The 22,849-nt window shown below is 32.5% G+C and overlaps 3 protein-coding genes across 3 annotated transcripts; 1 reads left to right on the forward strand and 2 right to left on the reverse strand.

Moving 5' to 3' along the window:
- The first annotated feature begins 254 nt into the window (after window positions 1-254).
- LOC101964936 (olfactory receptor 5T1) lies at window positions 255-1,247 on the forward strand. Its single transcript, XM_005342567.2, has one exon. It carries the CDS (start codon window positions 255-257, stop codon window positions 1,245-1,247), a length of 993 nt encoding a protein of 330 aa, XP_005342624.2.
- Window positions 1,248-11,164: 9,917 nt separating this feature from the next.
- LOC101963799 (olfactory receptor 8H1) lies at window positions 11,165-12,112 on the reverse strand. Its single transcript, XM_005342563.2, has one exon. It carries the CDS (start codon window positions 12,110-12,112, stop codon window positions 11,165-11,167), a length of 948 nt encoding a protein of 315 aa, XP_005342620.2.
- Window positions 12,113-20,544: 8,432 nt separating this feature from the next.
- On the reverse strand, window positions 20,545-21,501 carry LOC144376633 (olfactory receptor 8I2). The gene has a single exon (XM_078044887.1). It carries the CDS (start codon window positions 21,499-21,501, stop codon window positions 20,545-20,547), a length of 957 nt encoding a protein of 318 aa, XP_077901013.1.
- Window positions 21,502-22,849: the final 1,348 nt, after the last annotated feature.

The raw sequence follows: 22,849 nt of genomic DNA on the forward strand, positions 1-22,849 counted from the left end.
AAATAAATGTAAATTTAAGGAAATTTAATTGGCAGATTTTTTTTAAATGTGACAAACATATCCAACAACTGACTAATTTCTTAAATTCATTTAAACAGAATAATGCCTCCACTGGAATACATCATCTTTATTATTGTACACTCTTTAATGGCAAGATTTTGCTATGCTTTTCCAAAGCCCAAACATGAAGGTGTAATTGAGTGGATTCTACTTTTGCAGGATATTACTCTTAGAAAACCAAAGTGTTAACTTAAATGTCAGGGATACCATCAAATATGGATTTATCCAGGATTCAGTTCAACAATGCTACTGAAGTCACAATGTTTATATTATTAGGCTTCACAGATGATTTTTACCTGCAAATTTTCCTATTTCTTGGCATCTATCTTTTTACTTTGATAGGAAATTTGGGACTGGTTGTGTTGGTCATTGAGGATTCCAGGCTCCACAACCCCATGTACTACTTTCTGAGTGTCTTATCATTCTTGGATGCCTGCTATTCCACTGCTGTCACCCCAAATATGTTGGTCAATTTCCTGGCAAAGAAAAAATCCATTTCAATTGTTGGATGTGAAACACAGATGTTTCTCTTTGTTACTTTTGGGACCATGGAATGCTTTCTCTTGGCTGCAATGGCTTATGATCGCTATGTGGCCATCTACAACCCACTTCTGTATTCAGTGAGCATGTCACCCAGGATCTATGTGCCACTCATCATTGCTTCCTATGTTGGTGGCATTTCCCATGCTACTATACACACAGTGGCCACTTTCCGCTTGTCCTTCTGTGGGTCCAATAAAATCAGACATGTTTTCTGTGATATCCCTCCTCTCCTTGCTATTTCTTGTTCTGATACTCACACCAACCAGCTTCTCCTCTTCTACTTTGTGGGCTCTATTGAGATAGTCACCATCCTGATTGTCCTGGTCTCCTATGGCTTCTTCCTGTTGGCCATTCTGAAGATGCATTCTGCTGAAGGGAGAAGAAAAGTGTTCTCTACCTGTGGCTCCCACCTGACTGGAGTGTCCATTTATCATGGGACAATCCTCTTCATGTATGTGAGACCAAGTTCCAGCTATGCCTTAGATCATGATATGATAGTATCAACATTTTACACCATTGTGATTCCCATGCTGAATCCCATTATATACAGCTTGAGAAACAAAGATGTAAAAGAGGCAGTGAAAAAATTATTTGAGAGAAATATGTTCAAAAATAAAGTGCATTTAAAAATTGATTTAATCTAAAAATAGTGTTACCTGTAATTTGATATCTGCATGTTCAGCAACTAGGGAAAAACACTGTTGATTTCAGTTGATAGTGATATATTTGTTAGACTATGTTCAAATAAAATGTTAATTAGCCCTCTAAAGCAGCACAGTGTGTTAGAAATGATGATATATTAAATTATTTGTATACCTTCCTATGTTCAAACTGATCTGCATTTAATAATCATTAATGTAAATATATTTGTTGTTAATTTATTGATAAACATGTTGATTTTCAGTGACTATAAACTGAATAATGTTCTCAAGACTGTATGACTTCATATATGTGTGCATTGGTTATATTGATTTTCTATCAGTCAGGATGAATTTAAACCTGATTGTTCAATCCCTGTTCTGCCAAATGTTACTACAATTGCCCAATTTATCCTACATACTCAGATAAAACCAGGCGTCTGTTACATGTTTTGCCCTGTTTGACTTGAAACCATAGAATTTTCTTCTATTATTAGTCAATTTGCCTGTTCAAAAAGAGAAATTGAATAGATCTATTCCAAGACTACAAAACATAAATGAAAAGCCTATAGCATTTTTTTAAGATTATACTTAAGTACTGGTAAACAAGTGAAAATATGGCTTAAAGAATAGCATAGAAATGGCTATTACATGTGACTATTTCAAGATCAGAAAGTTAACATTTCTTAGAAGCTGTGATCCTTGTTGCTATATGCAAGATTCGAGCTCAGTTCCAAGACATGTATTTGTCCTGTATTTACAAGGAAATATCTTAAATTTGTTCTCTTTCCACAAATCTGTAGCCAATAAAAAAGACCCATAAATGGAAACACTCTTTTTTTTTACTGTAATTCATATCTCTTTCTGCATTATTACACTGTTTATTTTTTATTGGTTCTTTTTATTTTTTTTTCAAAATTTGTTTACATAAAAAGTAGATATTTACTTTTTAAAATGAAACCTGATCTTTTTTCAAAGGAGTAATTGTCCTCTGATTCTATGAGAATATAGCAATCAAAATAAAATTTCAGTCATGCTCAATGGCACACACCCACAATTCAGCAATTCTTGAGGCTGTGGCAGGAAGATTATAAGTTGGAGGCTAGCCTCAGCAATTGAACAAAATGCTATCTCTAGATAAAAAATTAAAATGACTGTGTATGTATCTCAGTTATAAGTATTCTTGGATTTAATCCCCAGTAATGAAAACAAAAACAATAATCCCAAATTCCTTTTATGATATAATTCATAAATGTGTGTTTGAGATTTCTATTAATAGCTTGTGTTACTTCATTTTCTAATTTCTTCTAACCTATTATGGGAAGAGGAGCCACACAATTCTATTTGAACAAGTTTATGTTTGAAAGTAAAATGTACACTCAAATTCTCCTTAAAAATAAAGCAATACAATTTTTAGAGACATATACTGACAACATTGTAGACAAACTTTAAATCTATAAAAATCAAGCTTACATCTCTATATATAAACATATAAATATGTATAAATATATATATATGATTTTTACAGCCAAAGAACCTGAAATTTATTTTTCATAATTTGAAATGAGGATAATTTTCTGTAAGAAAAAACCTACTTTAAAATATTTCTAGATATTTCTTATAAAATTATTATAAAATATTTCTTATAAAATTTAAAAAATTACATCCCACCAGGATCATTCTTCAGGATTCAACCAAACTAGCATTTTATAATCCTTTATGTAATGTTTTACTCCAGGTTGTATTCTAATTTATTGGTTTTATTGCTGTTTCAAAATAGAATTTATAATCATTATGAGGACAAATAAAATATGAGCACAGGTATCTGGGATGATCTTATTTATAACTGGTTAAAAATCCATGTCAAGTTTAAATACATTAAACCTACCATATATCTCCTTTTACAGCCATACCACAGAAGCCAAATTATGGGTGATAATCATTCCCCCATCATTTGCCATTGTCTAGGTCAGTATAAAGGAATGACTATATTTAACACCCAAGTCAATAAAATGTTATTTTATATGTTTCAGATAATTATGTTTGCCTTTAAAATAACATTTTGACTTCTCTGGTGCTCATGGGCCTTTTATCATTTAAGGATTTTTACTTGTTATATTTTTCTTATGAGTATTTCATCAATATAAGATCTTCTACTACGTCACTGTAACTTTCATAAAGATAAGTAAACGTCTACTAGATCTCACTGTCATATCTCTAGGCTAAAACATATACCTGGAACAGTTAATGGAGAAAACAAAACAACTGAATGACTTTTATTTACTGAGTGAAGTCATGGAAGACATGAGATTGGTTCTTTTGTGCTTAGACTGTTCAATGGACTTCGATTTGGTCTCCTTTGTCATTCTCCCTAATCTACCTTCTCTCCCTTTGCAGATCAGCTGTCACTCATGGACTAATCCAGCTCTCATCTCCACACAAGCTCTGCTCTTAATTTTTTTTTAACCTTCTCTTGAAGTTTTAGATGGAAAAACAGGGGCTCAGTACTTGATGCTTCATAGTGTATCACCTTGGCAGCTGAGTACCTCTAAATGAAGGAGGCTGCAAGGGTCTTAGAAGCACCCTCCTTTCTTGTGTTCTGCTTTCTCCCCCAGGTAGGCCATAGAATCCCTCCTCCTCAAGGCAGGGTTCATAAACTACAGCTCCTCTTCCCCAAAGCAACTTATGAAACCTAGAAATATCACTCTGACCTTCTACGACCTTTCTGTGTACAGATGGCTATAAAGAATTCTCTGGCCAACCTTCTCTGAATATTAATATTCTGACCCACAATTTAGAAGGGTGCTGATCTATGCCCATTGGGGGAAAAAAAACAGCTATGCAGAAAGGCCTAAAATCTGAGGAGAAAGGCCTTAAGAAATCATGCTCCTGTAGTCTCTTCTCAATATATTCTTCTATTCAATAACATTTCTACATAACTGTGACCTGTGACGTCCATTCATTTTTTTATTATTTTTATTTTTTGGTAGCTGGAATTGAACCCAGGGATATATAATAGCTAAGCCATATCTCTAGTCTTTTTAAAAATATATATATATATATTTTATTTAGAGACAGGTTATCACCAAATTGCCTAGGGCCTCACTAAATTTCTGAGGCTGGCTTTGAACTCACAATCTTCCTTCCTCAGCCTCCAGAGCTGCTGGGAATCATGCACCCAACTATCAATTCCTCATGAATATAAAGACCAAAGTAAATAAGTTCCTCAGGATCTGTGAGTCTTTATTTTGGCATTTTAACTATGTCATGTAAAACTTTTATGGAATGAATTTGCATGCTTTCTCTAAAACTGTCTTTGCTAGTTTTATTTTCACACTTAAACAGAGAACCTAAGGAAATTTTCCTACCTCATAATACTAATAATTTTTGTAGCTAATGAGATACTGGACCTCATGTATTAAATCATGAGATCTTTATAATAACTCCAATAAATGGTGGTAGTAGTACCTTTTATCACAGATGAAGAAACACTTAAATAATTTGATCAATGCTACACAGTGCTAAAGAGTCATGGCAGAATTCAAATCAAATTGTAAGGATGCAGTTTCTGCATTTAAACTCACTACATATAGAATGAAAGAATTATAGTTTCACAAATATTATCATTCTTTTCTTTGAGGGACATACCCGGAATTGAACTCAGGGTCACCAGACAACTGAGCCACATCTCCAACCCTTTTTTTATAGACAGGGTCTAGCTAAGTTGCTTAGTGCCTCACTATGTTGCTGAGGTTGGCTTTGAACAAACAATTCTCCTGTCTCAGCTTCCTGAGCTGTTGGGATTACAGGCATGAACCACCACACCTGGCTTTTCATTCATTTTTGAGATAATATTTTAGGAAGTATTGAAGTTATTTAGTAAATCAGTGACAAAATGAGAGAAAAAGGATTATATTTAAAAGTTCTGTATAAGTGGTTTTCTTTGGATTTGATGATTTATTTCATTCATTAAAATTCATGAAGTTTACAAGTTCTGAGCTTGATTGATTCAAAAGATAAAAATTAAAAAGGGAAGGAAGATGGAGAAAGGGAAGAAGATAGGAAGAAGCAAAGAAGCGAGAAAGCAGTGTAAGAGCAGAGTGGATGAGATCAGTCATGTCTGGACTGATTTTGAAATTCCTTTGCATTTTCAAGTTTCAGAACATATTGCCCTGGTGAGTGGGGAGTTATCCACACAAGCAATATTTAAAGTCATGGCAATGGACAGAATTTAAATGCATATAGAACCCATCCCATACAGGATGTAGAAACCTTCAAAGCAACTTTATTCTACCCTCTTTTTAAAATTCAATATATTAAAAAATAATACCAGCCAGTCATGGTGGCACATGTCTGTAATCCCAGCAGCTCCAGAGGCTGAGACAGGAGGGCCAGGAGTTCAAAGCCAGCCTCAGCAAATTGAGAAGCTAAGCAATTGAGCATGACCCTGTCTCTAAATAAAATACAAAATAGGTCTGGGGTTGCAGCTCAGTGGTCAAGTGTCCCTGAGTTCAATCCCCAGTACCTTCCCCACCAAAAAAACCCTCAATATTCTGTAATCTATACCAGTGCTAAATTTGCATTGATCCAAATAATCTGAATTCCAAGGAAAAAAGAAGAGGACATGGAGCACATGAATTACTTCATTTAGGGAAAAGGGTAAGAGGAAGATATGACCACCTTACAAACATGTAGGAATATCTTAGTTATATCTTAAGGAACTGTTAAAACCAACTGTAGGCAGTTGGAGAAAGCAGACAGGCATGAGATGAACAAGTTTACAATTATTCTTAAAGTCTATTCTGCAGGCCTTTAAAAAGTGATTATTAGATGACTAATAAAATCTAGTGTTTCAAATATATGTGTTCCTAGTGGTGAGTCATTCATTAAGTCATTGAGAATTACTTGGGAAAAAAAGAAAGTTCTACTGGAGAAAAGAAACAGCATGCATGGACAAACCAGCAATCTCTCCAGATAAAATGGATATTATACACTGTCCAATGAAACTCTGTAAATAAAATATACACACTCCCCCCACCCACAAAATCAAAGAAAACAAATTCCTCCAAAAGGAACATCAACAAAGTCAATACAGACTTGGCAAGAAAATGCACACTAGAAGCTTGAAAATAAACCAACAGATATTTACCAAATAGAAAAACAAAGTGGGAATAAAAGTGTGCAAGTAGTGCATAAGCACTCTATTATAGATAGAAGTGTACAAGAAGTGTGCAAGCAGTTTAATATAGACATAAAGAATAAAGCAGGATAAATATAAGAAGGCATTGTAGTCCATACTTTTCTGAAGACAGAAATGCATCAAACCATTGATTCAAAAAGATGGGAGAACATGGTAAGGATAAATGTGAATGAAACAAAAGGGAAACAAGAAGTGAAACTCAGACTGATTAATCTCAGCAATGAAAAGCTAAGATAAATAGAAAATTGTGAAAGCATTCAGAGGAAAATACATATTAAACACAGAAAAATTTACAAAAATTATATCATTTTGAACAAGAAAATATACATAAAAGTAATAATGAAGATTAATATTTATAGTAATAAAAGATATAATCCCAGACTTTAACCTTTAACATTCATTAAAATAATTTAAAAACTATCAAATATATAAATACAAAAAGAAATCCTTTGAGGAAAATCACATATATACTCTCTCTCTCTCTCTCACTCACTCTCTCTCTCTCTCTCTCTCTCTCTCTCACACACACACACACACACACACACACACATATATAAATATATATATACACATATACATACACACACACACATACTTAGGCTGAATAATTTATAACAGATTCATACTTTAATTATTTTCCAAGTAGTCATTTTGACAGTTGAAGGACATGTGTATCTATGTAAAGACAGAAACACCAAAAATGTGAAAAAAATATATATAACAGATAATGGACATTTTAATTTTGTTTTAACAAATAAAAGACTAAATCAATACTATAGTGTTGGATTTTAGCTTTAAACTATTCATACAAGTAAAATTTATGAAAAAATAGAATAAAATGAAAGAGTAAAATTAAATTTATGCATTTCATTTTTGGTAGAATATATTAAACTTGCCCTTATAAACAATGGTCACCGTAGAGAAGAAAAAAAAAAAATTATCAACATCAAGAATGAAATGAGATGCCACTATGATGTCCATAAGAGCAGAATAAGAGATATTATAAACAATCTCATGCTAATAAATTTGATAATTTGAAAAAGTATAGTTTTTTTTAAAGTTACATCAGAATAGGTAATCTGAGTAGTTCTACCCACCCCTTTCTCTCTCTATCTCTCTCTCTCTCTCTCTCTTTATATATATATATATAAATATATATATATACACATTCATATACACACACACACACACATATATATGTATATACACACATATATGTGAGCAATTAAATTGTTTCATGAAAACCATTCAAGAGATCAGTTTGCAATAACTTTTTCAGTGTAAAAATCTCACCATTACAGATTAGTTAACGAAAACTATTCACTTAAAAAATAATTTTTGCAGTAGTTTTTCAGGTAAAAATCTCATCCTTCTCTCTGACTGAAATGTGGATAGCATTGGATGAACTCTCTTTAACCATGCAGAACAGAATAAGAATTGGGAGGTAATAGAGCAATAAAATGGGAGAAAGTTGGGGGCTGGGGATGTGGCTCAATGGTAGCGCGCTCGCCTGGCATGTGTGCGGCCCGGGTTCAATTCTCAGCACCACATACAAACAAAGATTTTGTGTCTGCCGATAACTAAAAAATAAATATTAAGATTCTCTCTCTCTCTTTAAAAAAAAAAAAAAGAAAAAGAAAATGGGAGAAAGTAACAGTCCCAATTAGCTTGTGAAAGAAAAAAAGAAAAAAACTAGCCATCACAAACTATTCCTATTGAACAAGTCAACACAAGATGTATAAGATTAATACACAGACAAACTGCAGTTTATACCCAATTCTTTTTATTCATTGTTGTTCCAGGGATTGAACCCAGGGCCTCCTAACTACTGAGTCACATCCTAAGCACATTTTATATTTAGAGACAGGATCTCACTAAATTACTTAGGGCTTTGGTGAATTGTTGAGAATGTCTTTGAACTCTTGACCTTCCTGCATCTGGCTCTGAGCCACTGAGGTTACATGCATGCACCACCCCTTCTGGCTCAAGGATATTTTTCTCTCTGATAATCCACTCTGTTTCTGAATTCCTTTATTAAACTACAAAGCCTGTGTCCTAATACATTTTGAGGCCCCAGCATGTTCTCATCATCTGATAAATTGTTCTTGTATCTGCAATGCTATAGTAATGAATTTATAGAGTAAGTGCAAATAGCTGAATCTTTCATATTGCCTATAGATTATATTGAAAATTTTTTAAAAATCATATAAATCCGTTTTAATCAATGGTATAAAGAGAAAATGCACCCTTAATTTAATTAAACTTCAAGAATTTCCTCAACTTACTGTTGTCTTCTAATGTGTAGACTCTGTTGACCATCTGTACCAGCACAAAATGTAGGGAAAGATTTCTAAATCATAGAAATAAATGCAAATTAAAGCAATGTGAAACAAGATCTTATAAGAATAACTGCAAAAGTTAAAAGAACCCATAAAGAAATGGATTGAGATAAGGAATATAGAGCGAAGAAAGGAAACTAAACAGCATTTTTAAGCAATAAATGTTTATTAAATTCTTACTTCTAATAGAAAACAAAACCAACTAGAAATACCTACAAACAAATTATGCACTTCATAAATGTCAAAGAAAACCTAAATCATAATAATTTTTATATCATTGATGTAGGATAAGGAAAAAATTGAAATAGATTAAAAATGTACAGAAACAATACAAGTTTAATTGATTTCAATACATTTTTTGGCAGCTTGGAATTAGGGAAGATTGTTTAATTAATTAACTCAAATACATTTCACTTTAAACACACAAAAAGCACTTGGTAAAAGTTATCAAAGATAATTGTACCAAAACATTATAAAATTAAAAAAATGCCTTATATGATCATTCTTTGGCATAAATAATCTCAGTGGTAATTATACAATTTTTAAAAAATAATTACATAAATAGAAAAGGGAATTATACTTTTTTCTTGTACTAGAGAATGTATCTAGGGTACTTTGTCATTGAGCTACATTCTAGCCCTTTTTATTTTTTTATTTTGAGACAAGATTTTGCTAAGTTTCTGAGGTTGAGTTGGAACTTGAGAATCTCCTGGTCTCAACCTTTGATGGGGAACTATACCTTCTAAAATAACATTTAAAGAACAGACAGAAAATTAACATTACAATTTCAGAATATGCAATAAAATTTTTTAAGTAAAGGGGATTTTAGTTTTCTAACTGACTAAAGTTTATGGAATACCACAAAGTATACATTCATTGACAATTATTTGCATTATAACTTTTCTTTATTAAAAATGTAATGAAAATTAATCAAAATTTACTTCAAAAATTTATTTTTAAATAACATTATTAAAGGAACCTGGAGAAAAGAAACGAAGTAGCCTACTGGATATGTTACAGAGAAGAACTTTCTTAAATGTTCAGAAGGTACACACACAGTTAATATCATTACTCACAGATTTTTAAATACAACAGTAGATGAGTAATTTTGATCCTGTACCCATTTATCCAAAAGCTTTCAAAGACAAAAATACTTTTGAATATTAAGCATTCAAGAGAATACAGCTGTAAAGAAGTACGTAGGAAATGACAAAAATGCTTATTATATATGCAATATATAGACATAAATTGTTACTAATCTAGAAGGAAGTCACAAATATGTCAATAATTGCCACAGTGTTTCTATTTCTCTTAACATCTTTTACTACTACTAAATTGTCTTCAACATTAGCATATATATTTCCCATGATTTAATTTCTACTTCAATATGTTACTTTATTCTAAATTCAAAATTAGGAATAGTGATAGTTTTTCCTTTTAGCTATTTGAGTATTTTTCAATTGATTTAACCAGAAGTATTTTTTTTTTTGTACCAGGAATTGAATTCAGAGACACTCAACCACTGAGCTACATCCCCAGTCCAATTTTGTATTTTATTTAGACATAGGGTTTACTGAGTTGCTTAGTGCCTCATTTTGCTGAGGTTGGCATTGAACTTGTGATCCTCCTGTCTCAGCCTCCAAAGCCGCTGGAATTACAGGTGTATTCCACTAAGCCTGGTCAACCAAAACTAATTTATGAAAGAAAAAGTAAAAATTATTCAAATATGGCATCATGCATTAAAAATATTATGTAAATGTAAGTCTACTATTAATGGTCAACATTTACCATTATTGCTTTAAATGGTTTACATCTGTCCTCAGATGCACATGGAATCACTATTTAACTTGTGAATTTGGGTGAACTGACCATTTAACTGTCATTGACTTTTTAAGAGTTGTACAGTGAGAGAACTATCAGATGTAAAATCTAAATCCTTAAATTGTTGATTCCAAAAGAAATGCTATTAACCACATGTTGTATTTCTTATTATTGTTATGAATAGAGTGACTTCTAAAGGCCTTATCTTTGTGCCAAAATCATAGCTCTTTTTCTTATAAAATTATTTGAAATGGGAGTATTCAAAGAATATTTTATGATATAGTTTTTAGATTGACATTCATATTTTCTTATTTTTCACTCCAGGTGCCTTTAAAAACACACATATTTAGATAATAGATTTAACATACATTCAATGATTTCCAATTATGATGTGAATTTCTCAAAACATATTTCTAGAAATGTTAAAGATCTTGTTTGGTTCAGTAAAGGGCAGTTCCAGAGAAATAACAAATGATAGATTCAATTGTTTTTATTGAGAGATCAAGGAAATATCCAATAGAAAAAAAAATGAAAAAGATAAAGATGAATTAAAATCCTTAGCATCACTTTAATTGCCTGGAGCCCTCTCGCTTCTGAATGAATCTAATGAGAGCATTTTTCACTTCTTTGTTTCTAAGACTATAGATTAGTGGATTCAGCATGGGAATCACAATAGTATATAAAACAGAAGCCACTTGATCCTTTCCCAAGGAATAGGACTTATTTGGTTTTAAATAAGTAAAAATCATAGTACCATAAAAGATGGTGATTCCCAGGAGATGGGAGGCACAGGTAGAGAAGGCTTTCTGCTTTCCTGAAGTGGAATTAATTTTCAGAATAGTATAGAGAATGGATACATAGGACACAGATATTGTAATAAGGGACACCATTAATGTGCAACCGGCAAAAATAAAGATCATGATTTCAGTATCATATATATCCGTGCAGGACAGGGATAAAACTGGGGATGTGTCACAGAAAAAGTGATGGATTACATTGGAGTCACAGAAATGCAATCTGCTCATGCAAAGCAAATTGACAGAGGAATCCATAAAGCCAATCAAATAGGACCCAAAAAGCAGGGCACAGCAGAGCCTTGTGGACATAATGACTGGGTAGTGTAGAGGACGGCAGATAGCTACATAGCGATCATAGGCCATTGAGGAGAGAAGGAAACATTCAGCAGCACCCAAGAAGATAAAGAAGTACATCTGAGCAAAGCAGCCCATGAATGAGATATTCTTGGTGGAGGTCAGTAAGTTCTCTAAGGTTTTAGGGGTGATGACAGTGGGGTAACTGAGGTCAAGGAATGACAACTGAGTGAGGAAAAAATACATGGGAGTGTGAAGCTGGTGATCCAGGCAAATGAGCAATATCATGCCTACATTCCCCAGCACAGTAATCAGGTATATCAGGAGAAATAGCATGAAGAGGACTACACGGATCTCTCCAGAATCTGTCAGTCCCATGAGGATGAAGTCAGGCACATTTGTGTTATTCCATCTGCTCATAGTGTCTACCTCTGCACTGTGGAAAAACCAAAGTCAAGACTTAGCAGAAAAGGTTTCAAAATGATTTTGTCTATAGGAATGACCCAATATTTTTTATTATTAATTTAGTGTTTCTAGGAATTGATAAAAGTTCACAAGTTAGGACTAGAAAAAATTTGATTGGCAAATAGAGATAGAGACATCAATTGACATTTGTATATGGTATAATAATTAAAGGTAGCATTCTACTGTTGTAGAATCACCCCACTATTTTTCTGAATGCTCTTTTTTATTAATATGTTTAGTTCACCTGAAATGTGTTACCATATGTACTACTACTATCTACATATTGATGAGAAAAAGGCACAGAAAATGTATGATTCACCTGAAGTCAAAGCAATTAAATGCTGACTCTGTGATTCTACCAAAACACGTCAATTCTTGAAAGTGTGCTCATAATACCACATTCCCTTTTTGATAAATAGTTTGAACAAACCAGAGCAAGATTATGTCATAAACAATAATATAACCCTGTTTTAAAGTTTCACTTGCTGTCCTCAATATCCCCATATCATTTAAAAGAAATTACAAATACATTTCACTTCTAGGAGAACTTAGCAAAGGACATTAGAATTAGAGAATACACACAAATATTAATTTTCAGAGGATATGATATGTTCCTAACTTGCCTAACTTGACAATTGAAAAGAAAATTTCTTCAAAATTATAATTTCAAAATATGCACATTATTTGTAGACTCTGATTCCATCAACTATATACCTCTGCTTCCATAAATTATGACATTTCTTAGGACAAGGTAGAAAATGTCTCCATTTTATTTAACATAATTTAACACCATAAGGTTTTAAATAGAATACTTACCGTGAGCCAAAGAAAGTGGAAAACTTCCTCCAATATTATGTGTTTAGGAATTTGTTAACTTCGAATTTTTCACAGAAGCAAAATTTATAAACCATATGAGCTGAAAATTTTGGTAAACTCCTATTTGTTTTTCTTTTAAGTTCTTTTTACATTTTTGTGCTTTCATTATTTTTATTATTCTGAGATAAGATAAATCACCCTATAAATTGACACCACAGATGTACCATTAAAGTAAACAGAGCAGTGGACACCTTGCCTCTCAATCTCATTATTCCAGGGTGCCCCATATAAAGGGCATGGAGCATAATGCAACATTTAGTCATCCTCAGGGATCACTTTCCAATGAAAATCACCTGGCATGTTTCCATCAACAAGATGCAAGGATTAAGTAAGCACACACTTTGCTTTAGAAATCCCCCAGGGGATAAAGTAGAGAACATGATTATTTTGTGCTATTTTGTGATGCTCTAATTTAAAAAAATAATAATATTTATTTTAAAATTAATACATAATGTGCAAACTTATAATGCATAATATTTACATTATATAGGCATCAAATCAGGAAATTTTTGACTAGAGAAGAGTATAATATATTTCTAGACAAATGCTTAGTTATCTTATGATTGACATTATTAAGGATGAAATTATAACTTTTTGATTAGAAATCTATTAAATCTAAAATCGTGATTCAATCATAGGATTTAACAAGTTCATTACTAAAAAAGAATATACAATGTAATTTAAAAAAACAATTAAAGCAATTCAAAACCATTATTATTCTGTTAAATTATTGCAATTCTTAAAATCATTTTTGTGACATACTACTTATTTGTATGTGTACTTATATACTCACATAATAATTTTACATTTGTATAATTATTGTTATATAAATTATATAAAATATATAAATATATAATATAAATTATGTGATATAAATATATATGAATATATAATATATAAATATATAATATTATTATGTAAATATTATTCCATTGTACAACTTTAATTTTACAATATACCATGACTTTCATGTGTTAACCTTTCACAAACCCCAGAAATTCATATAGTATGCATGCCCATAATTCATAAAGATGAGAATGGTGTGAATGTGAGGTTAAGAGAATAATTCTATAAAATGGTCCCACCATGCTAACCATCAAATATTTTCTATGCAAAAAATCAATTTGCCTGCAGTACTGTCTGGCCTAAAGGGACAGGACATTTCATATTCCTCAAAAAACTACCTGGAATATAAGGATAATTTCTCCTAACCATAAAACCTGTAAAAAATGATTAAGAATCCAATTAGAAGTAGTCAGCAATGGACAAGGGGACCTAGGTTTGAAATGGCAATAGCTACTTGAAAGCCTGTCATCTTGCTATCAGTCAAAAGGGGTGGAGCTGGGCAGGACTCTCTGAAAACTTCTAAGGGATCCCCAGTAAAACTGGCATGCAAGAGAAGCACATTGTCCCCCTTCTTTCTAAGAGGACCCACTCTCTCCCTTGATAGTGTCCCTTTTCTTTTTTCCTATCCTTTCAATAAGCTTGTTTCTGTTGCTCTGACTGACACATCTGAACTGAAATGTTTTTGAATTGATTGCAAGAATTAGGGTTCATGATGCCTCCGTTTTCTGGAAGTCCGCAGTTCAGTAACATAGGTAGGCATCTGACACCACAGAAATGGTGCAGGCTCTTTAATATGTTTTGACAGTGGCACCTCCTACATCCACATGTAATACTTGTGAAATAAGTTTTACTATCTTAGTGTAGTTGACTTTTAAATATATTTTATAAAGGAAAAATAGAAGCAAAAAGACAAGATTAGCCCTGAGTGTAGTAAATATTTAGTAATTAATTTATTGGTCAAAAACTCATTAACTCTGTAAATATTCAGGTCAAATGATTTTTTAAAGGAAGAATAAAATGAAATTAAAATATTAGAAAAGCTGAAATATTTCATGGAGGAATGTTTGTCCAAGATGAGGAAGCAAAGGGAGAATATAAAAAAACGTATACAATGAAAATCTGTGTAAAAGTTTTTCATAAATCTTGCATTGAGTTAAGAAAAACTTGATTTTCATATAGATATAAAAATGGCTCTCTAAGTGGTGGAATGAGATGGACATCACTACTCTAGGTACATGTGTAACTGCACACTTGGTGCAATGCTACATCATGTAAAACCAGAGTAATTAAAAGTTGTGCTTCATTTGTGTACAATGAATCAAATGCATGCTGCTGTCATATATGCCTAATTAGAATAAATAAATAAACAAATTTTTAAAAGGGCTCTGTTATGAATGGTACTGGCATAAAAGAGACACACTGATCAATGGTACAGAATATAAGGCACAGAAGTAGACCCAAACATCTGTAGTCATCTGATTCTTGACAAATGTAATAAAAATAACCAGTACAGAAAAGACAGACCTTTTAACAAATAGTGCTGCACAAAATCCAACTCAAACTGGATCAAAGACCTAGAAATTACACCAAAAACTATGTAACTCCTAGAAGAAAATATCAGGTCAAATCTCCAGTATATCAGTGTAGGCAATGACTTTCTCCATAGGACTCCTAAACCTCAGGAAGTAATGCCAAGAGTTAATAAATGAGATGGAGTCAAATTAATGCTTCTGCACAGCAAAGGAAACAATTAGGAATATTAAGAGAGAACCTGGAGAATGTGAGAAAATCTTCTCTAACCACTGGTCTGAGAGATGATTAATATCTAGAATAAAGAACTCAAAACACCAGGAACAAAAACAATTAATAAATGGAAAAATTAACTAAATAGTGTCTTCTCAAAATAAAAAATATAAATGGCCAACAAATATATGAAAAAAATCACCAACATCATCAACAATTAAGGAAATACAAGTTAAAGTAACTGAAATTTCATCTCACACCTGTCATAATGGCAGTCCTCAAGAATACAAATTATAATAAATAAAGGAGAAAATGTGGAGAAACAGAAATATGTTCACCCTATTGGTGGAACATAAATTAGTACATCCACATGGAAATCACAATGGAGATTTCTAAAATACTAGGCATGAAAACACTGTATGACCCATCTATACCATTTCTTCATATTTATCCTACAGAATTAAAGACATCTTACTCCAGCAATACATGAATACCAATGTTTAAAGCAGCACAATTTACAATTGTCAAACTATAGAACCAGCTTTGGTGTATATCATCAGATAAATGCATAAAGAAAATGTGGTATATAGAAAGAGTGGAATTTTATTCAGCCATAAAACAAATGAAATTTCAGGAAAATGGGTGGAAATTGAGGCCAATATATTAAATGGAATAAGCCAAACTCGGATTGTCAAGGGTCATATGTTTTGTTGTTGTTGTTGTTGTTGTTGTTGTTTATATATGTAGAAGCTGGAGAGAAAAAAAGAAAGAAGAGAAAGTTGGGAGGGGGTGATCACATGCATGAAAACCAAAGAGAGATCAGTAGAACAGAGGAAGAGGAACATGGTGTGGGAAGAGAAGAGGGAGGGAGAAGTGCTGGCAGTAATATTGGCCAAATTATAGTGTTATATTGTGTGCATGTATGAATATGCAAAAACAAATGCAACCATCATGTACAATTACAATGCACTAACTAAAAACTGTGGCAAAAAAGTAACTTTTTGGAAAGGGTGTTTGTACCCCAGAAATTCAGGTGATAATTTATATGGATAAAGAATTTATTATTGTATCTATTGACTCTTTAAAGAATTTTGGAAGGGCAACTATATTCATCAAAATTTTAGCTGATTCTGAGACAGGCTAATTTGTAGATTTAAAAGCCCCTATCAAATTATGTGACAGATTAGAGACAAAGGGTGGTTTCCTGTGTGGATGCTTCCCCAGTAGGCACAGTGATCGCAAAATCTCCCTGAGCATGGTTTTCTTGTGTAAGGTTTTCTTAACACTGAAACTCATTTGGATCAGGTTTAGAGCTCTTTGTGAAGGGTGGGTGACTCCTGTATCAGTTGTGTGTAAGAGAAGTCTGAGAGAGATTTTTAAATCTCTTGCCTTTTAAACAATGGCATCATTTAATTCCTAGCTCATCCCATTTTAAAGCACATATATCTTTTTCTCTCTCCCCATTTTGTACTCTCCACCTAGTTCCCCCTAAATTATTCTTATTATTTTTTCATCTATGGATCAATAGAGAAGAGAATGACCTTTTTGTCTTCCTTTTATTTTGTTTTCTGAATGACACATAATATTTGTATATATTTATGAAATAGAGTATAATGTTTTAATTCATGTACAAGATGACTAGTGAGCAACTCAGGGTAATTAGAATATCTGTCACTTTATAATTTTATAATTTATCTACTATGAGTACATTGATACTCCTTTTCCTTTAACTCTCCCCCCTTTTTTGAGAAACAATGTTCATTTATTCACATTTCTAATTAATGTTTATTTGAATGTTATTACTCTATTTTCTCTACTATGTTGAATTCAATATTCTTTCTCTAGCCTCCAGTAGTAATTATTTACCTTACTTTTAATCTGTTTAATAATGATATAATTTAATAACTGTCAATGATCGAGTGCCATTTTCTTTTTGACTAGTATGTCCTTATCTAGATTAGATTTATTCTAGTATATTATATAGAGATTCTAAAGATGAATTTAAAATTTTTAATTTGACTAAGAATAATTTAAAATTGTGATTCAAATTTTTAAAATATTTTTCTTGGAATCTATTTTGGTAATTTTAAAATATTAATTTAAAATTCTGTCTCTGTGTGGTCAGATTATATGACCTCTTTAAATTAGTCTTTGCAAATTTATTGAAATTCATGGAGTACTTGTAATCACCTGTTATAAATAGCACATAGATTCCTGGAAAGAATGTTTCAAATGCTGATATGGACCTGTGGTGGTATCAATTATTTTGCTCATAGATTCTAAATCCTCAGTAAGAGGAAACAAAAATTACACAAATAAGGGGTAAAGCATATAAGAGGATGAAATATATTATAAATAAATAAAGAAGTAACATGTGAAACAGCGTAGAAGATGGTGATTTGAAAGTGAGATTTGAAAAAAACAAAGAGAGAAATCATGTACACACATGCACATTGAAGAAAGTGTTGCAGGTGGGAGGAAATCAGGGCAAAGGCCTGTGCAGAAGATGGTTGTGTCATTTGAAGACCAACAAGGAAGACTCTGTAGCGAGAGGGTCATTCTTTGATAGTGATGAAAAAGACTAAGGGAGGAACTATATGAATAATCTGATAGTGGTAAATACTATAAAATTTAAGGAAAAAAAGGAAGCAGTACTTGGAGACTTGAGCTTTCTCTCTAAAAATAATTTTCAGGGATATTTCAGTGGTTTGTATTTTCAATCACTAATCACTTTAGGCTTTTTAGGGAAATTTGTTAAAAAAATAAATACAATTTTTTTCACTAGGGTAACTATTTTTCATTATATGTTTAAAGGTATTTACATCTCGTAATATTAAGAGATTTACAGCATTTTCAATTTTGAAGTACACTTTTTTTTTTTACTTTAGCTGCTTTCTTTAGCTATTTTTAGATAGTCCTGCCCACATTCTCCTTGTCCACATATTCTGAGACAAATGTCCTGAGCAAGACCTTCATTTATTCTATAAAACTTTCCTCAATTAAGTAGTATTAATCTGGAATTCATTTTTAATAGATCATTAGTATTTGTACACAGGTATAAAAAGGTTTCTGAGTGTATATATCAGAATCAAATTCCTGAAATTGATTTTATTGTTGATTTTTATTTTCATTGTCTGGTTTGTTTCTTCCAGAATTCCTGAAATGTTTCCCAATATAAGATAACATTTACAATAACTTTATTTTAAAGGTGGTGAAATAGAAGACAAATTCCAAGAAGACAAGTAGTTAGCACAAACATTACAAGGGCATCTGGCACCCAACAGAAGGGGCAGAAACTCAGGACACATCACAAATATTTTAAAGGTGAGAAGTTCCTCAACCCTGGCCCCAGCTTATTAAAAAAAGAGGATATCTCACAAATTTCACACCCCATGTTACTGCTGGGGGCTGGACTAGTCCCAAAGACTGCTGATCTTAGTCATTTGAGAGAGGAGAGACCACAGCAGGCAGACCATGTAGGAGCTAGGAGAATGAAGAAGAAAGATTGAAGAAGAGGTGAGACATCCTCTGGAAAGAGATGCACTGTGGAGCAAGCAGAGAGAGGAGGAGCAGAGAAGGGGACTAGAGGAGAGAATGGTTCATGTGTGATCGTATTGAATCAAAGTATAATGAATATTTCAGCAAAACTTTGGGAAAATAAAATAGACTGCTGTCTTGTTTGATGAGTTAAAAACATAGTGTAGAATGTTATTGCCTCCCTGATGTGTACTGGCAATAAATTATCAATAACATTAAACAGAATAATTAGATACAAAGGTTATTAATGAAAACTAGATAAACAAGGTTATTAGATACATAACTTATTCAATTTCAATATATAAATACTGATATTTGCAACTATTTATGAAGTAATTACACATTTGATATGATTGAAAATAAATTAAATACAATTAAAATCAGGAAAATATAATAAGGTATCAAAGCTGTGAGTTTTCATATACATAAAAAAGTAATAATTCTATTTTGAATGCATGAATAAATATCCAGGTAGCAAAATTTTAAAAAGTAAAATGTCATCCATCAAATATTTTCGAATGATCATGATAGAAAATCTCCTTAGCAACTAGTCTTAATCAGAAACTACAATTAAGGGAAACAGATTTATGTAGCATTAAAAGAGGAAGTGATTCATGAAGTAGACTTATGCATACCAAAAATATTGCAGCAGAATGTTTCTAAGTTGTTGCTTCTAATAGTTTATAATGAAATATATTACATTGCAAAGTTTAGTTTGCAAGAATCATACCTCAGAATATAAACAGATAAGAAAACAAAACAAATTAAAATAAATAAACAAAAGAAAAATAAAACATGCATATGTATACACACACATACTGTCATTAAAAATTGTGTCTCACAGATAAATGATAAAACTTTTATCTCTTATGACCAAAGGACTCCACAAGATTGAGACTTTGCTCTGATTTACTTGCTAATTTATGTTATCTACATTGGTGACTGAAAGGAAATAATTTCAATCTTTATTTCATCTTTTATTTTTTTTAAAGTTCTGTACTATTTAATCTACTCTTGGGTAATGGGTGATGAGATCCTATTTTGGATTTCTAATAACTCTCAGGTTCATATGGCTTAATCTTTCACTTTTCTACTCTTACAAATACTCAAGAAAACAGAAGGTTTAACCATATTAAGGTCAATTTCGCCTTTTTTAAACATCTTTCAGTGAGATGGCAGGCTTATATATGTACATCTTTACCTCTTTGTAAAATGTATTTGCTGAAGTGAGGTCCCAGTGCAGTGACTCAGTGGTCCACATGAACAAATTGAATAATTCACATCCCACATTTTAAGAGTCTACATTCTACATTCTCATTGAGTCTGTGTCACATGGTTTGAAGCCACTGCTTTCCTATGCTTTGGAGTAATCAATGGTTTACTGTTTAAACTGCAGCATGCAATATCTGTTGAGGGAAAAGTCTTCCATGCAGGACTCTCAGGAGGGCATTTTTCACATCTTTGTTCCTCAGACTATAGATCAAAGGATTCAGCATTGGAATGACAATAGTGTAGAACACAGATGCCACCTGCGCCTGGGTCAGGGATGATGTGTTGTCAGGCTGCAAATATGTGAAAATCAGGGACCCATAGAAGATAGTTACACCTGTGAGGTGGGAGGCACAGGTGGAGAAGGCCTTCCACCTGCCTGCTGCAGACTGTATCCTCAGGATGGCTGAGATGATGCTGATATAAGTCACTGTAATGATGAGGAGCGAACTAAGAAGAGTGAATCCTGCTAAAATAAAAATCACCAATTCCGTGCCAAATGCATCTCTACAGGACAGCGCCAAAAGAGCTGTGGTGTCACAGAAAAAGTGATTGATGCTGGATTCACAGAAGTCCAAACTGCTGATCATGCAGACAGATATCAGTGAGTTTGTGAAACCAATGGCATAGGGCATTGCTCCTAGCCAGATGCACACTTTCTGGGACATGACTACCACATACAATAAAGGATTGCAGATAGCTACATAACGATCATAAGCCATCGATCCAAGAAGAAAACATTCACTGCACACCAAACCAACAAAAAAATACATTTGAACAAAGCAACCGAGAAAGGAGATGGATTTCTGTTTGGATTGAAAATTTACCAGTGCCTTGGGTGTTACAGTAGAGGAATAAAATATGTCAATGAATGCTAGATTGCTAAGGAAGAAGTACATAGGTGAGTGCAGCTGAGGGTCAGTTCTGATTAGCATGATGAGTCCAAGGTTACCCAAGACAGTGAATAGATAAATGAAGAGAAATATTAAGAAAAGACTGACGTTTAATTCAGGGTGATCTGCAAATCCCGAGAGTACAAAGAGAGCCACCTCAGTGAAATTGTTCCCAGCCATTATAACTCAGGGCTTTGATTGTACCTGCTAAAGAACAGAAGGAAAAATGAGAGATGAACTCATGTCAAAAGGTCCAACAACTATCAGAGTTGACAGCCTCCAATACTGAGAACATTGTGAGTGGAACATAAATATTTAGTGACAGTAAGTTACTTGTGACTTCTACATGGGTTTTATTATTTACAGAGCTGGCAGACCTGGTTAAAAAAAATCTAATTCATCATTAAGTAGACTTGGTAGTACTGTGGAAAATAATTGCCTGTCATGATGTAAAGAGATTTCTCTATAAATATACCACTTCTACCTATAGTATTGGGCACCAAATTCCATACTTAGTAATTTATTTACTAGAATTAATTGTATTGTTTTCTTAAAAAAATAAAGCTAGTTTTAATTGAAGTCTTATTTTATTGGCATCTCATAGCTAGTTTACAAGATAATTGTAGGATCTTAATTAAAACTCAGATGGATACATCTAATAATCTCTTTGGCTCAATAAAGCTTGGCTAGATTTTATTTTGAAAGGAAAATTAGAGAAATACTTTACTATTACATAGCAGTCCAAATATTCTTTTTGCTATCTTTACTTGAGGACTTTAATTGATAATGTAGTTCAAATTATTTTATGTGTGTAAATACAAAGCAGGCTTGTTCCCAAGATGAGGCATATATAACCTCAGGAAATGACATATTCATTGTGGAATATTTGTTTTCACATTAGTGATAAGAAGGCTACAAATTCTTAAACCAAAGCATTTAACTGAAAGGTGATCTCACAGAAAGTATAATCATATTTTCTTAATTAAATTGACCTAAATATATGATAAATAAAGAAAACTGAAACTAACATTCACACTTAAAACAAATTTGTTTTAGACATGTAGCACAGTAAACTAAAGAGACTTGAGCTGCCTTAAGCATATTTAATCATTCAGTGTGCACCATGTTCACAAGTGGTCCTATATATTTGTTCACCAAGCCCTTGTTCAATGTAGAGATATTGATTTGCCAGTCACTAAAACCACTTTTCATAACACCTACTTGATGATCTAACTATATAAAAGATAAAGAGAATTCTCAGCATGAGAAAACTACACATAATACATATACATACACACTCAGAGTTATGGAAAGGGGAGGACTTAGACTTACCTAGGATTCAGTCACCCAAGGAAGAACCCTTCTCTTTTAGATATCTTCCACCTATTTTTACATCTGTTATCTTTCCATCATTCAAAATACTGAGTTCCATGAATTTTCAGTACAGGGACTTATATCTCCTATTACTGGTGCTGCTGCTTCTGTTACTTTTTAGAAAAGAACTATATTTCCTCTATCATGAACGCTT

This window comes from Ictidomys tridecemlineatus, chromosome 4 (genome assembly GCF_052094955.1).
Source record: "Ictidomys tridecemlineatus isolate mIctTri1 chromosome 4, mIctTri1.hap1, whole genome shotgun sequence".
Taxonomy (NCBI): domain Eukaryota; kingdom Metazoa; phylum Chordata; class Mammalia; order Rodentia; family Sciuridae; genus Ictidomys; species Ictidomys tridecemlineatus.